The sequence below is a fragment of the Lingula anatina genome, chromosome 2 (genome assembly GCF_051362555.1).
Source record: "Lingula anatina isolate TDL-2025a chromosome 2, LinAna3.0, whole genome shotgun sequence".
Taxonomy (NCBI): domain Eukaryota; kingdom Metazoa; phylum Brachiopoda; class Lingulata; order Lingulida; family Lingulidae; genus Lingula; species Lingula anatina.
The window spans coordinates 31651740-31669692 of record NC_141768.1 but is presented as its reverse complement, the minus strand read 5'-3'; the positions used below and the strand labels follow the sequence as shown (position 1 = coordinate 31669692).

Genomic DNA, 17953 nt, shown 5'->3' with positions numbered 1-17953 from the left:
GATAATAAAATGATTGTTTATTTATTGTTACTAGGCAACTGTATAGTCTATTGTCTTATCTTAGAGACAGTGACAATTTTTTTTTTTTTTTTTTTTTTTTTTTTTTTTTGCATAAACAATGATAGACATTCCAATAATTGATTTTCAATTGCTGTTCATTAATTTCATTAAGTTAAATTGTCATGATTATTTTTCATTTAACTTGGGCTTAAATATATCTTTAAAATACCTTTCCCTTGCCCTGCGTTCAATTTCATCATTCCAATTTACTTTAAAGAATGTGAAGACCCTAAATTTTCCACGCCCACATTTTTCAAAGTGTTCTGAGCATGGGGTGTTTTGCACACTCTGGTCTTTCACCTGCTGTTTATGAACTTGAATTTAGCAGATGTATAACCAACTAAATTCGTGTGGTTATGGACCTTTATTAATATAAGCTGAGCAAATACATGGTGTCTACAGAATCGTGGCTGGAGCTCAACTGAACTCCAGTGCCACTTCTGAGGTGAGGGGTGGTCCCCCTCACTCTCATTGGTCAATTCAGTATAATTTTATGCTTCTATTTGAACATTTTATCTACAGACGGGATAACTTAATTATTCGAAGTATAACAATATCTAATATGCATGATTAGAATTAAAAGATTACAATTTGAAATATTGAAACGTTCAGCATCCTGCCTTCATTGTCATAATCTTCAGACGGGATCAGTTAATTGTCCCAAGCTAACAAAATTCTTCTGCAGCCATGCAATTTTACTTATCTAAATACGAATATTTAATTTCTTCTTTCAAAAACTATTGAGGTTTGTAAAATGTAAAATCATCTCTGTTATAGATGGACCTCTAATTTTGCAATTAAGTACATATTCTTTATAATTTAATTTAAATGTCAAATTATGAACACATGCATTTTTATATCAATCTTACTACTTATCTAAAATGTACATTGTGTTTGGTGCAACATAAGGTCACACATGTTGTGTTAAATGTACTCACCTTTTAATACAAAACATGTGAAGATTGCAGACCTGAAGACATCATGTGTAACCACCTCCCAGTCCCTGCATGCTAATTTCTTCATTACCTTTTCTTTCACTGCTTCAGGAAAGTCCCTGAACAAGGAAAGACAGAAAAAAATACAGTAAAATAGTAAGAAAAAAAAGGTTTGTCAGGTATGGAAAATATCAGATTTTGAAAAGCCGCTTTTCAAATTGATAGTCCAGCAATATGGTAAGGAAAAAAGGGTGAATTGTGTATTTTTGCCAACAAGCATGAAATTTGGCACAAATGTAACAAGGAGATCAGAGAGACAGCTACGCCTCTAGGTATCATCAGCTGGAGTTAGTGCATTCGTATAGAAAATAAAAAGGGACACCACCTCCAGTGTTGTGATTGACAAGTTCTACAAAATGCAATAAACAAAGGCTCATTTTTCATAGAAAATTATTCTTTATAACAAAATTGTATGGAAAAGTAAAAGGTGAAATCAAAGGTTACAGTAAGATTGTGAATATAAGACCTTCCTTTTCAAGTTCAAAACAGTTTGAAAATTTGCAAAGTGTGGTTCATGGAGAAAAAAATAAGGTTAAGGTAAAATTCAAGGTCACAGTAAAACTGCCAAAATATGACTTAGGTAAAGTCACCACCAAGTTTTAATTATGAACATCAGGTAATAGTTAAATATAGTAAGTAAAATCTATCACTAGCATAAGGTTCCAGGCCCTTGAGAGTTCAAGTTCACACTATGAAATTTCCAGAATGAGAAAAAGGAAAATTTCACAAAAAAATTGCATAAATTCAAGAAAAAATGATAATCCAAGCAAGCTGGTTCAATTTGAATTGTATTTCAATCCTAAGAATCATTCTTGTATGTTACGAAATAATAAGTAGCACAGTTTTCTTTTCATAAGTTTTTTTTTGTGCAATTTTGACGCAATGTTACATAACGATCAACAGCATGATCATCACCAATTTTTTACCTACTAAACATTACGTGGAGATTAACATTTGTTAATCTGATTTAAACGCATCACTCAACGCCAGCTGCCTAGTAAGTCACGTGAGACCCGGCAGCGCCACCTGCGGCAGCACCCCCTGCATTCAGCTGCGCGCGCATGTTAGACCGTCAGATTCAATTTCGGCATCTTGAACAGTGCAGCGCTGCACGCTTTCCGCTTATGGCTTTTTAATTTTTGCTTCTGGCTTATACTAGTTTTTAGTTATGGATAGCTGTACAGAATTAGAGGAGTGGGCCAAGAAGGCCGAGCTGAATGATGAGACACTTACTCTCCTGCGAGAGAATGGTTTCGAAAGCATGAAAGCCATTAAAATGCTCAACAGTGCCAATACCAGCAAATTCTTTGGAAAATCCCTCTCCCTCGGGCAGCTGCTACTGCTACAGGGAGCCATTGATGAATTGAAAGAGTCAGCGGAGCCATCTCCAGTCAAAGAGCCTGCACAGACCCAACCCCAGTCCATATCATCGGGAACGCAGGATCAACAAGCTTCACAACAGCCTCTGGATGTCACAAATCTGCTCTCCATTTTAGCCAAAAAATACTCCTAAGCCAGAACAAGAGGGTAAGTCTTCATACGTTTTCGACCCTTTTGACATAGCCGCAAGCAACAACAGTAAGTGTGGAGACATTCGTGACTATACAAAATGTATCACCCAGTTTCAACAAACTAAGTCAGCGGTGAAATTAGGCGACTTTGAACTCTCTCTTCCCGAGACCAAACCAAAACTAGAAGCTGTAACGCCCCTGCAGTATATGGAGGCAAGTCTTAAGATCATGAGAGAACTAGTGACCGACGAAGGATATACGCAGCAACAAATTATGGACTACACCAGCTACCTCATAAAGATAGCGCATATGGGCCAACGTTTTCAATGGAAATCTGTCCTAAAGTACGACCAAGAGTACCGTAAAGCCAAAGCAGCTGCCGACTTTCAATGGGGAGCTGATAATGCGAGAGGACAGCACGTCGATCAGATTCGCACAGCCCAGACCACAGGAGGGAGGAGCGCGCAATAAGTTCGACCCTTCATCAGGTCGCATTGTCTGTGATCGTTTTAACGGTAAAAACGGGTGTTCCCTTCGTCACTGCAAATATTCGCAGGTATGCAAAACGTGCTACGCCCGCAACCACGGCGAATTCAACCACAAAACGGGCCAACCTACCCTGGATTCAAAAAACGATTAAACAAGAGTGTCGGAACCACGCGCCAACTCCCCCCACTCTTAAACAGCTTAGACATATGGCGCACTGAGCTTGTCGGAGACGAAGACAGAGACTTCATCTTAAACGGCATAGTGAACGGATTCTCTCTAATTGATAATGATATTAAAGTTACTGACATTGCACCAGTAGAAGTAGATAATAGCAATAGAGTGAATAGGCCCGATATCCTTCCCCATGTAGAAAAGCAATTATTGGACGGACTTAAAGAAGGACATTACATAACTTCCTCAGAGAAACCCCTAATTACTAGTGCTATTACATGCGTGCCAAAGCCTGATGGTGAAATTCGTGTAATTCACGATCTTAGTCGGCCTGAGAATAGTGGAGTAAACTCTCATGCTTCAAAGGAGGCTATGAAGTACCAATCCATCCAAGACGCTTTGTCCCGTATACGGCCTGGCTCGTTTATGGCAAAAGTTGACCTCAAGAGTGCCTACAGATCGGTCCACATCAAGCGAGAGCAGAGATCTCTGACAGGACTTATATGGCAGTTTGTAGGGGACACGCACCCCATTTACCTATCCGACACACGTCTACCTTTTGGGAGCAGAAAATCGCCTTTTATCTTCAACAGAATTACACAGGCGGTTCAGCGGATGATGATTAAAAAAGGATTCTCTGGAACTGTAGCGTATCTGGATGATTTTTTCGTGACCAGGCATACTTTCCAAGACTGTCTTAGAGCATACAACACCCTTATCGGGCTCCTGCGGAAGCTAGGATATAGCATTAATTGGAAAAAGGTCGCGGACCCGTCCCAAAGTATATGTTTTCTCAGCATTGTTATTAACACTAATACCGGAAGACAAGATTACATCATTACAGGAAGCAGTTAAGTCTTTCCTAACAAAGACTAGAGCCTCTAAACGCCAGCTGGAGTCTCTTGCCGGGAAGTTATCTTGGGCTGCACAAGTAACCCCATGGGGAAGAGCGCACAATAGGTCAATTTTCAACCTTTTTGTCTTCTCTGAGCTCTCCACAAAGCAAGACTCGTCTGCAATCAATTAAACCAGACCTGCGTTGGTGGGACTTCTGGCTGAGAGAAGGATCAAACACAAAGAGAATCTGGCCCCCTCGAGTGATGTTATAGTTCACACAGACGCTAGCTTGCGCGCAGGTGGAGCTTTCTGCCTGGGAGACTGGACATACACTCACTGGGATTCAGACGTACCGGATATGTTACACCATCACATAAACGTAAAAGAGCTGGCCGCTGTCATTGTGGCAGCTAGAAGGTGGCGCAACGTCTGGTCAGGTCGCAATGTAATAGTTCACACGGACAATACTGTTACTGTAGCTAACCTGAACAACGGCACAGCAACCAACAAGGCATCCTTATGTTTACTAAAAGAACTGGCGCACCTCGCCACAAAGTACGACTTCGTCATCTCTGCTGTCCACGTACCCGGCGAGCAAAACATTGTAGCGGACACGATATCTAGAATCCACGAACCTTACATGCTAGATAAACTGTTCTCTGTGTTAAACTTGTACAACAGTAACGTGGACTGGCCTAGCCACATGTCTTTCACAGCCTTTCGCTTTTTGTATTCGCAGGTTATCGCCAGAAACCCGCTGAGTTACAGCAATTAGACCAGGAGGTCGCTAAATGGAGGGCGCTCACATTCAGTGCAAACACCAACTTTTCTAAGCCCGCGTTGTGTGTTTGTGTTTAAACCAACATTTAGAAAATTTGAATACCGTTTGGTTTCATGCCTGTGGAAGTTCTAAGACCCACATTGAAAATGTCAATAAGTGAAAAATGATCATGTCATAAAGAACTGTATTGCTTCTAAAAGATAATGCAATCAGACTGGTTTTCTATCTCAAGCAGCATTTCAGACCTATGAATAATTTCAGAAAGTTTGAAATTCATAAGTAACGTGTTTTTTCTTTAATGGTCACAATGGTGGAGTGCCGAAAACAGTTTTTTTTTAACTTTGATGCAGCATTACATAATAACTGCATAACCACAACCAATCTTTAATTATACACTACAGGTAACATGGATATTTAGCAATTGTGACTAGCATTTGTACATCTGTGTCTGTACCTAAAACGCAATATTTCTTACAAATGAATTTGTAAATTATGTTTGAACTGTTTGACACAATACCATAACATTAATTTACATTGGTTGGATGTCAAAATGAGGCTTCCATCAGAATCAAAAAATGAGCTCAATAGTTTTGCATCCATCCAGCTTTTGGGTCAGCGATGGTGACGAAGTGTTTCGCTTTGCATGCAAATGAATAAAGGCAGTTTGGAGAAAAGATCTTAACAGTTCACTGAATGGTAAATTTGTTACCCAGTGTTTGTTTATGCAACACATTTACATGCAACCTTATTGGACATGGCTCCCTGCAAGTTAGTTTAAACCAGTATTAAATAAGCCAACATGTTGTAAGGAATAATATCTATTGCATTTCTTTTTGTAAATTGAGAAATTTTGTTTTCTTAATAGTGTAGACATAATAAATATTCAAATCGTTCCTTTTCAATTAGACAAGGTAGACTATAAAATAGTATCATATTATACCTGCAAATGACTTGTAATAACTCTGTGAACACCAGTCCATTCACTCCTAATGTGCTTCTGTTGGCTAGTCATAAAATATCAAAGCATGCAAAAAGTATATAACACGCACATGTCAAATGACAGTTTTTAATGTACAGTTCCACATTGTCCATGCTTTGCAGCTAAGAACTTATACAAGGCAGCAAAGCTGTCAAATGTACAGACAAAAAAGTAGAAAATAATGCACAAAATGGGCTACCGTCAATTTTGATGCAATAATACATTATGCTTACAGAAAAGGAAACACCAAAATTTAATTATGCACAACAGGTAAAATGGTTGTAAGTAAAATGTGAAACTAGAATAAGGCTTCAGGTCCATGAGAGTTCAAGTTCACTCTTTGAAAATTTCATAAAAAATTGCATAAATTCGAAAAAAAAAAATGATAATCCAAGCAAGCTGGTTTTCCAATTTGAGTTGTATTTTAATCCTAAGAAATTCTTGTATGTTGCAAAATAATAAGTAACACAGTTTTCATTTCATAACATTTGCGATATCAGTGCACAAAACTGTTTTTTGTCAATTTGGAAAAATGCAATACAAAATGCAAACAAGAATTCTAATTTTTTCTAGAAAATTATTATTTTAAACAAATTCGTGAGGAAAAATAAAAAGTCAAATCCAAGGTTGCAGTAATATTGTGAACATTAGACTTCTCATCCAAAATCAATAGTAACTAGAGGATCAGAGAGGCAATACCGCCTCCAGGTATTGTACCAGGAGCTGGAGTATGAGCACTCATATGGAAAAAAAAAAAAAAAAAAAGGGAAACCTCCTCCAGTGTTGTGTTTGACTAGCTCTACGAAATGTAGTAAACAAGAGCTCTCTATATTTTTGTTGAAAATTACCATTTAAAACAGAATAATGGGGAAAAATAAAAGTGTAAATCCAAATTTGTGAAGTGCCGTTTATGGTGAAAAGTAGGTCAAAGGTCAATTTGAAGGTCACAGATTGCAAGTACATGACTTCCTATTGAAGTTCAGTACTAACTTTGGGCATATATCTGTCAGTTTTGGGGATGTTAGGGACAAAAAAGTTGCAAAGTTCAGTTCATACTGAAAAGTAGGTCAAAGGTCAATTTTAAGGTCACACTTAAATTGTCAGAGATTGACTTCCTATTCAAATTCGATATTAACTATGGGCAAATCTCTGCCTGTTTTGGAGATATAAGGGAGAGAAACCTTGCAAAGTTCAGTTCATACTGAAAAGAAGGTCAAAGGTCAATTTCAAGGGCACATTTAGATTGCCAATATATATCTTCCTATTCAAGTACATAAGTAACTATGGGCCTATCTCTGCCAGTTTTGGAGATATAAATGACTAAAATATTGCAAAGTTCAATTCATGGTGAAAAGTAGGTCAATGGTCAATTTTAAGGTCAGAGTTAGATTGCCGGTATCTGACTTTCTTTTTTTAGGTCAATGGTAACTATGGGTGTATTTCTGTCAGTTTTAGAGATATAACGGATAGAAAACTTGCAAAGTTCAGTTCATCATAAAAAGAATGTCAAAGGTCAATTTCAAGGTCATGGTTAGATTGCCAGCATATTACTTCCTATTCAAGTTCAATAGTAACTATGGGCAATTTCTATGCCAGTTTTGGAGATACAAGGGCTGGAAAACTTGCAAAGTTCAGTTCATGGTGAAAAGTAGGTCAAAGGCCAATTTTAAGGTCACAGTTAGATTGCAAGTATATGACTTTCTTTTTAAGTTCAACAGTAACTATGGGTGTATTTCTGTCAGTTTTAGAGATATAACAGATAGAAAACTTGCAAAGTTCAGTTCATCATAAAAAGAATGTCAAAGTTCAATTTCAAGGTCATGGTTAGATTGCCAGCATATTACTTCCTATTCAGGTTCAATAGTAACTATGGGCATTTCTTTGCCAGTTTTGGAGATATAATGGATAGAAAATTTGCAAAGTTTAGTTCATTGTGAAAGTAGGGCAAAGGTCAATTTCAAGGTCAGAGATAAATTGCCAGTATATGACTTCCTATTTAAATTAGATAGTTGTCTGATTAACTGTGTTCTCATGATATTTGTGTGTAATCTTAAAGGTAACTCCACTTCACTAAAAACACAAACTAGAGCTAATAATCAGGTATGCATCGCATTGCACAATAACTGGAGACAATACTGCAGTTTAACAACCCAAAATTAACCGACATTACAGCACACTGCATTTCACTCGCACCTAGCTATTTTAGATAAGGCCTGTAATACCCAGCTGTCACCTGATTTGTATAATCCCATCCTCTCCTCTGATTGCTGCACATAAGATGTGTGTAAAGTATATGTGAGCCAGCATTGTCCCTTATCGTATCAGATGGACATTAAAAAATTCTTAAATCCAGTCCAAGGCTAATTTTCCAACTTGACCTGTGTTTTATGCATATTCATCAGTTCTGTAAGTTTTAAGCCAAAAGAGAAAAGTGTTTTCCACTTATCATGTTATCGGTGTTCTATATATGCTGAAAAAGCAAAAAAACTGCATAACTTTTGAAAGTATGGCCCAATCATGCTGATTTTCAAACTTGACCTGCATTTTATGAATATTCATCAGTTCTGTAAGTATCAAGCCAAAAGGCAAAACGGTTTTCCACTTATTGTTTTATCGGTGGTGAAAGTGCACAGAGACGATGGCAATGACAGCGACAATGGGGACAAAGGCGACGACAGACACAGGTGACGGCTATATGTACAAACACACCTGTGTCTGTACTTAATAACCTAAAAATAAATAAATAAATAAAGCTCTGGACAACATTTGATGTATTTCATTTATAAAAGTCCACTGCTCGTAGAGTGTACATGAGCCTCCTTTCAACATTGATCTTCTTCATTGAAAGCAAAACAGTCATGCCACTCCCATAGAGTGACAAAAAAGCTGCAAATATATCTGTTAAAGGCCATTAAGATTAAGATACCTGCGAAAGTCCATCAATCCCATTGAAAATGTACTAACAATACTGTCCTTTTTAAATAAACAACATTAAAAGTTTTTACGTACACCTGGGCATTTTAGCTCCAAAATTCCATCACTGCATCTGGAGGATATTAGTCAATTTAGACTGGTTTACATTTGCTGAGCAATGTGATTACTTTCCCTGTGTCCAGTATCCTGGTGGCTCCCTTTACCATAAAAGTTTTCATGTAATTATTAAACAGAGCAAAAATGCTTTTTCATTCCTGTAGTTTTATTTAAAAAAAGACAGCCCCCTACCTCTGTGCACTCCAAGAGATTCATACGCCTGCCTTACATTGTTCTCAAAGGCTGGTCGAGAGTGGTGGGTTAGCAATAGCTGTCGATGGGCCTGAGTCACTTTGTTACTCTTCTCATCCAGATTTTCAAAACTGAAAAGAAATAATTTCTCATGAGGTTATTGGAGGCACTAGGCTATTAGATGAATATCACCTATTTTGTATAAGTTGTATCTCATTTCAAAACTATTTACAGTAGAGTAGTTTAATACAGTAAAATCATGCATACAACTGAGAAATAAGTGACTGTTATGTTTTACTGCTGATTCTTGTGCCAGCAGTAAATAATCCAGTCAAAAAAGGAAAGGAGGACAGCAAACAAGAGCAGTTAAACAACAGGAATGTGTTTAACCTATTACATCGTGATATCAAGTAATGTGAAAGTAAAGATTTTAAGACCCCATTCCTTAGATCTATCTAGCAGGATCGACCCATCTCCGAGGGGATTTCACTAAATTGCATTCAGAAGGTGGCTTGGATGTCTGGCATGCCTACTGAAGCTGATAAACGATAGTTAATTACCCCCTAACAGATTCAGTAGGCCCTTCATCTGTTGCGTAAGTCATAAAAAAGGGACTACACCATGAATTTTATATATACAGATGAAGGGCAAATTAAATTATATATAAATATATCCTTAATATCATAGTTTTCATTAAAAATAATATCATCAATTAAATTTAAGAGAAGGGGAGTCGCGGTAAAAGGGATAAAGGCATAGAAACAATTCCCTGTTCTTTCATATTGTTTTAAAAAAATAAAACATACTTCCCAAAAGAACAATTAAATACAGAGTTTAAGTACAGTGTCCAATAGATGCTGTAGCACCATTTTGGGGAAAAATACCATTTTGATTTTGGGATTTTCTCTATAACAAAGACAGCTATTCAAGTGATTCAAACAGCATCATAAAGCTGGGTGAAAGCATTACAGAAGGATACTAGGGAATTGTCTTAAACTATTTCCTTTTGATTGTATTGTCTTTTACGTTAAATTACCTCATATTTCAATGGGTTATTCACTTCAAAAGACAATATCTTTCAAACAAACAGTTTCCTCCAAAATCCCTGATGTCCATCTGTAGTCCACAGTCTCCACAACACTTAGTGTAATTTTCGTAACAATTGCTTGCAAGATAGGGAGATACACTTGAAACTGATCCACTTATTTCATCAATCTGGAAAGCTGTTGAAATAGCCAAAAATGATCACAGGCTGGTTAACAGAGCTTATTAGTAAATGCTTAGCTGAGAAATTTACCTGTTATCGGTTATATGATCAGATGGAACCATTGCCCATTGTCATCTAGAAATATTTTGTTTGGGTGCTTTGAAATGCCAGAAGATCGTGTTTTTGTAACATTTTCTGATCACGCATTAGATTTGTAAGCATGCCGTCATTTTGATTGACATACCAGTAGAAAAACTCATCAAAAGACAGAAAAACTTTTTAAAATTATTACATCCAATGTTAGATACTTTTTTTATTAATACAAACACACAAAAAAAAATTTAAAAATATGATAGCAAGGCCATTTTTCTTCTACTACATACCTTAAAAATATTACTGCAATTTATGAAGTTCCAATATATAATTTGACCTAGAAAAGTACTTTTATTCAACTAGAGGCTTACTGACACAAACTTTGGGGACTGTACGAACTGCAGATTATGCCTTCTTGTATCAAGCTGAATTCTGAATAATGATGTAGAACGATGGGCCTGCCTATATTTAGCTGTAAAATTTCAATTCAGGAAATAATTTATAATTCAAAAACAAGGCAGCAAAGCTGTCAAACAAAAAAACAGGAAAAAAAGATGCAAAAGAGGTCATTTTGTCAATTTTGATGCAATAATAAATAATGCTTATAATAGCACAGTCAGTCAACACTGATTTTTCATCATGCACAACAGGTAACATGGTCAATAACAGGAGCAGATCCAAAAATATTTTCTGACAGTATTCTAAAGTATCTTTGTTGATCCATCCTCCATTTTGATGGTCTTCCAACAGAAAAAATAGATACCCATCAATATAAACTTTAAAATCTGACTGTCTTCCAGGAGACCCAGAAGATGGTCTCAATCCACCCATTCAATAAGATTACAGTTTCATGACCATGAGAGTTAAAATTCACATGATGAAAGTCCCAATATATGAAAAATGATGACAGCGCATAAAATAATATTACATAGTGTTTAAATACATGAATACCAATACAACTGCTTATGTGGAAATACAGAAAATGTGCAGAGCCTCAGGTGGATGGGAGTTAAAAGTCACATCTTAAAAATGCCAATGTTGGAGAAAAAATTAAAAAGAAAACAACAAAAATATAATCTAATGAAGCTGCTATTCACTGCTTCCTTATTATGGACACTATGTTATCTAGCAGAGAGCTTAACCTTTGGGAGTTTACAGGGAAATACCAACAAGTGTGCTTTTGAAATCTCATTTAATGGCCACTTAATTAGGCAAATGAGTTTATAGCACTAAACTTAGCCTAGTGAATACCCAAGGGGAATTTACAGACTGACCACAGACATTTGTCTATCAAAGGTCTTCAGGCCCATAAGACACGCCTTAAGAAAAGCAGAAAGCAACAATGCACGAAAACGGGAGACTGCCAATTCTGATGCAATAATACATTATGTTTAACTGCACAGTCAACATCAAATTTTAATCATGCACAACAGGTAACACTGATGAAAGTAAAAGCATAAGGCTTCAGGTCCATCAGAGTTCAAGTTTACAATTAGAAAGTGCCAGAATGACAAAAATGAAAATTTCACAAAAAATGCATAAATTTAATAAAAATGATAATCCAATAGAGCTGGTTTTCTAATATGAGCTGTATGTCAATCCTAAGAATCATTCTTGTAAGACTAGTTAAAAAATAGAAAGTAACACTTTACTTTACATAATATTAATGGTGGCAGAGCACAAAGTAGGTTTTTTGTCAATTTTGATGCAACATTACATAATGATTAACTGTATAAATACCACCAATTTAAAAATATATCCTATAAAAAACATGGACATTAAGAAAAATTTGATCACCACTGGGCTACATGCCCAAGGGAGCTCTAAGTCCCACATTGAAAATTGCAACATGTGAAAGATAAAAATTTTCACAAAAAACCTGTTTTACTTCTAAAAAATAAACTAATGAGACAATTTTTCAACTGAAGCTGTATTTCAGTCCTATGTTTCTTTCCTATAAGTGTGAGAAGAGCAAGTGACATGGTTTTCCTTTTACCGCCACTACGGAGGCAGTGCCCAGAATAGGGTTTTGTTCAATTTTGATGCAATATTACACAATGCTTAACAGCATAATAAATTTTTAAATGATAAAATAAAAGTATCATGGATATTCAGAAAATGTGACTAGCCCATGGAGTTCAGAGTCATACTTTGAAAATCCCAAAATGTAAACAAGAGAAAACTGTATTGAAAGAGTTTATTTCCATTTTCAACACCTTTTTTACATAAAACAAAATAATCAATTTACTGTCATTTTTATATGATCAATCAAAAAATATGTTGTCAAAGCAAAACTATCAATAGAACAATTATAAATGTCCAACCTGCTCCATTCTGAGATTCTGAACATAGTGAATGGTTGAATCTGACAAACTGTAAAGATATGAGTTTTTTTTCCATTTTTGACACTTATTACACAATACACAATATCAGGTTTACCATCATTTTTATGTTATCAACTAATAAGGTTGTTAAGATGCAGAAAATGTCAAAAGAACAACTTAACATATCTAATTAGTTCAAAAATGAGACTGTTAACATGCCTGAAAATTAAATTTGAGGAAAAAACACTTATGTACAAAAAAAGGCATTACTTCACCAAACTTTAACTGATCAAGCTTATTTTCAAAACTCAATCTGTATTTCAGTAACACTGATCACTACTGTGGATTTCAAGACAATTGGCCAATTGATTTTCCTTAAAATGTGTTATAGGTGTTGCATATATGCTGAAAAAAAGTGAAAAAACAGCAAAACTTTTATAAAAATGCCCTGATTATGCCAATTTTCGAACTTGACTTGCGTATTATAGATATTCATCAGTTCTGTAAGTTTCAAGTCAAAAGGTAAAATGGTTTTCCACTTATCGTGTTATCGGTGCTGCATATATGCTGAAAAAAGTGATAAAACAGCATAAATTCCATATAAATGGTCCAATCATGCCGATTTTCTAACTTGACCTGCGTATTATGAATATTCATCAGTTCTGCAAGTTTCAAGCCAAAAGGTAAAACTGTTTTCCACTTATTGTGTTATCGGTGCTACATAAATGCTGAAAAAAGTGAAAAAAACAGCATAACTTCCCTAGAAATTACTAGTTACTTGTACAGGGATTTTTTGTCACATACTAGTATGCACATACACAAACACGCGTATAATATTCTACAAATCATTATCGTACATAGTAGTTAGGAAGCCTTGTATATATGAGTAAAAACATTACCCCTTCTTTCTGTCTTTTCGCTTGCTGGAAATGTATTTATCTGTGTAGTATCCGTAGTAAAACGTGAGACTAGTGACCCAGATTATGCATTGGGTGAAATTAGGTCAGTTTGCTTCATGCATATGCAGATTACATCCTATGATTGGACAATGCGTCCTAAGCACCCTTTTACCCTACACACTATACTTAGTGTGGGTGTTTGAAACTGAACAAAATGCCGTTTTCTTGTGCAGCTTTCCTGGAAGGAACTCTGTGGATTCAGGTGGCAAAATACTCTATTATCTTAGTTCTGAAGAGACCTTCCAGCCACCTGATGTGGGAGTTAAACAACACCTCTCAGGCTTCAGATTACAGCCTAGTGTGTCTGTACATAAAAAAAAGCTTTCACGTTTTACCTTATTCGAAGTTAGATTACAAGTGAGCACATCAATGACAGTATCTGATGTCAGCAAAGTTTTATTCTCTGTTGACATTTTTAAAAGTTCACAGGGAATCTCTGGGGAATGATGAGAATATACTGGTATAATTTTTTAAATACAGGTATTATGCATGTGGCAAACAACTACTCCTATATCAGGTTCAAGGCCACAGTCTCCTGATTAACTGGGCTACACAGCGCCAAGTTCAGAGACAAAGTAGTTGACACCCAGACGCCAAACACATGATAGCTGTTCATTTGGGCATGTTCAATACACCTTGCCATAAAAACAAGTTTAATGCATGTTTGTGTTTGGAACAATACCATTTTATTATAAAGTTTAATAAGTTCCTTGGCAGTTTTGTCCCAGAATTGTGACAAGCACAGGATATCAGTGCTTATTGTGAGGAACATTAAATAATTTTGATTTTTTAACAAATAATTTTTGATTACCATGCTCTATTCACTGCTCTTATGTCTGACATAGACATAACAGATAGTGGGTACTATTAATTTCACAAAAAAGTCTTTCCAATTGTCATTATTTTGTTTTTAGGTATACTAAGCAGCAAAGCAAGCACGCAAAATCATGGATGGTAGTAAGACCTCAAGCTGTTACATATACAAATAGCACCAATAAAGGTACATTCTAGTCTTACAAACCCAGGAATTTGACATGGGAATTACAAGTACACATATCTTAGCAGCTATGGTGCAGGTGGAACCATAAGACTCAGGGCACCTTGGACCAAATTCTGGCACTCCCAATGACATCGTAGTCCATAAAATAGAAAGTCCAGACTCTTGGAGTGAACTAATTACCTGCATCATCCTTAACAATGAACAGTTGTTGCTTTGAAAAAGGATGTCATTATAGTAAGAACTGTGATATATATGCATAAGAATTTTATTTTTATCAAAGAGATGATAACTCCATGATCATATACACGGATATCAACCGCTGTTTATTTTTGATAAATCCATCCAGATATACATTTTATTTCCTTGTGGGATCTCAACTTTCAAAATTATTGATTTTAGTTGGAAATATGACCAGATTACATACATATATTTTTCTTTTGGTATAAGGAACTGATAAATGAAAGCACCTTATTTTTCCATACCTTTATTTTCTACATTTACTGAATTGTTGCACAGATTACAGTAGAATGAAAAGAATCTTTTAACTCAACGACTTGCATAAAACAGGTCTTATTAACTCAAGCTTTGTTAAAATAAGAATGGAAAACTGATGATTAAATCCTACTTGGAATGCATGTTATAGAACAACTAATCAACCCATTTAATAAGTCTTGAAAGATACCTTAAAAAACATAATTATGCATGTTCTAAATTACAAGTAATAAACAACTTTTTTTTCTACTAGATTTTAATATTGGAAAGTGAATATCCACAAGGAATTTGAAAGTCATATAAAATAAACTATAAAAAGAATGTTTGGTCTGTAAACAGATACTCAAGGTAATAGTTTTTCTGTGATTTTCTTCAGAGAGAAGTAATCAAGCAGATTTACCAGCAGTCAAAATGTAGGGGACATTATAGTGAGTGGGAGATTGCACATTCCCATCTCCACTGTGCTGGGTAATTCCTTGTAAAATTTTCTGGCAGAAGCATCCATATATCCAGTGCAGGGGCAGGATTTCTGTCAACACCATCATGCATGCCCTTGCAATGAAAAAAATGTTCACTTTTATGTCTGTCATTTCTGTATTGATATGTGCAATAGCTTACTGCAAAAATAAAATATCTGAAAATGTATAAACATTAAAATAACCATGAGGACTAGATTACACAACACCAAATTAATATGGAATAAATGCATTCTGAAAATAAAAAGGAATATGAATGGTGTTTGTGTGCAGCCAGAAACTTATGATTTGTCTGTTCAACATAGATTTAATGCTTTTTTATACCCCAAGTTCTCTTCTCTGAGATACTGAATTCTCTCTTCATGTTCTTGGGTCAATCTTCCTGATCTCCCACCTCTTCCAAGCCTTGTACCACTGGGCCTAGAAGAGTGATTTACATACTAATTGTTGTGCAATATTAAGAGGTGATATGCATCTGTTTCAGGCATAACTATAGGCCTCTACAGGACAGAAACAAATTAGATAATAACATATTGACTAACTATGATTACACAATTTGGAATTGGTGCAGGATTCCACAATTAATCTAAGGAGTAAAAAAATCACTGAACTCTTAGTTATTTGTATATGTGGATTATATGTGAGTTTAGAGGGTGAGGATTAGATAGGTCCTACACATTATGGTAAAAACTAAGGAATGTGCCAGATTACTGAGGGACGACCTCACAATTAAAAATTACAGGAAACTTTTTACTTCAGGGAGCTCTTTACCATCTAGTTCTTGACTGCTCTGACTGCCTGCCTCATCACTAATACTCTCAATCTGAAAGGTATAAAAACAGATCAACTAGAAAATTAATCAAGATAAGATACATGTGTGCGTAGCACAAAGTTCATGCACTCCGATTGACGATTTTTACATCTGCACGATGCTAACCAGTACTGCCAATAAGTATCAAAATCATCAATAGAAGTGCTAGAACGCATAGAAAGCAGACGAGCAAACAGTGAAATAGTAACAGTCGTTCATAATTATCCAACCAAAACGGGCTGATTCAACTAACAAATATTACTGTCTGTAATTATGTCACCAATATATAAAACTAGGCCAAATTACTCATTCCGTGAATCGGCATTGAGAATTACGGTTTCAAGCACTGTTGACACGTACACTCAGTCGTAAATAATTCCAAGACATTAGCTGATTTTCCAGACTTTTTTAACCGACAAGAAGTTAAAGGTACATACAAACCGAGCATCGGTGGAGCGTGGATTCCCAGTAACCACTTCTACTAGATTCTTTGTGACTCAAATAAATTCGATATGCCAAGGGATAAACTGAATAGATCACTCGATCAGCCATAAAAGACCTTTAGCAGTGATACAGAAACTTTATGTGAAAAGAGAGACATGTGTCTCCTGTTTCGTAAAAATATGAGACACAAGGTTCAAAACAAGGGACACATCATAAACACCATTTTTTATTTCCATAAAACAAGTTTTATTCTTTAAAAAAAACAAGGCAGCAAAGCTGTCAAATGTACAGACAAAGAACAGAGAATAAAGATGCAAATAAGTGAAAAATTAAATTTTCACAAAAAACTGTTAAATTGCCAGAAAAATTTACCAAACAGACTGCGTTGCCTATTGAAGCTGTATGTTAGACCCATGTTTCTTTCCTGTAAGTTTGAGAACAGTAAGTGACATGATTTCCCTTAAATGGTCATCATAGGAGCAGTGCCCAAAATAGGGGTTTCTTCAAATTTTGATGCAACATTACATAATGTTTAACAGCATAATGACAATCAAATGTTATTAATAAAATATTAGTAACATGGACATTCAGAAAATGTGACAAGCAAAAGTCTTCAAGATCATGGAACTTTAAAGTCACACCTTGAAAATGCCAATATGTGAAAAATTAAATTTTCACAAAAAACTGTTTAACTGCCAAAATAAATAAATAAATAAATAAAAATACCAAACAGACTGCATTGCCTACTGAAGCTGTATTTTAGTCCCATGTTTCTTTCCTGTAAGTTTGAGAACAGTAAGTGACATGATTTTCCTTAAATGGTCATCATGGAAGCAGTGCCCAAAATAGGGGTTTCTTCAAATTTTGATGCAATATTACATAATGTTTAACAGCTTAATGACCATCAATTTTTAATTATAAAATATTTGTTTCACAGATATTCAGAAAATGTGACTAGCAAAGGTCTTCAGGCCCATGGAACTTCAAAGTCACGCCTTGAAAATGCCAAAATGTAAACAAGACAGCACTGTTCTGAAATGGGTTTATTTCCATTTTTAACACTTTTTTAACATAAAACAAAATAAACATTTTACTGCCATTT

At 35.5% G+C, this 17953-nt stretch overlaps 1 protein-coding gene across 5 annotated transcripts in view; it reads right to left on the bottom strand.

The window, feature by feature from the left end:
• Positions 1-17953, bottom strand: part of LOC106155203 (tubulin polyglutamylase complex subunit 1) — a 60908-nt gene that overhangs the window by 38011 nt on the left and 4944 nt on the right. For 4 of the 5 annotated variants that reach the window (XM_087003482.1, XM_013529916.2, XM_013529918.2 and 1 more), the window contains exons 3-5: positions 9046-9176; positions 5785-5848; positions 999-1114 (exon numbers count right to left, since the gene is read on the bottom strand). In XM_087003482.1, coding sequence (XP_086859608.1) covers positions 999-1114; positions 5785-5848; positions 9046-9176 — 311 coding nt within the window. Of the gene's footprint in view, positions 1-998; positions 1115-5784; positions 5849-9045; positions 9177-10081; positions 10480-17953 lie in introns of those variants that run through there. The other variant, XM_087003483.1, reaches the window with a different exon arrangement.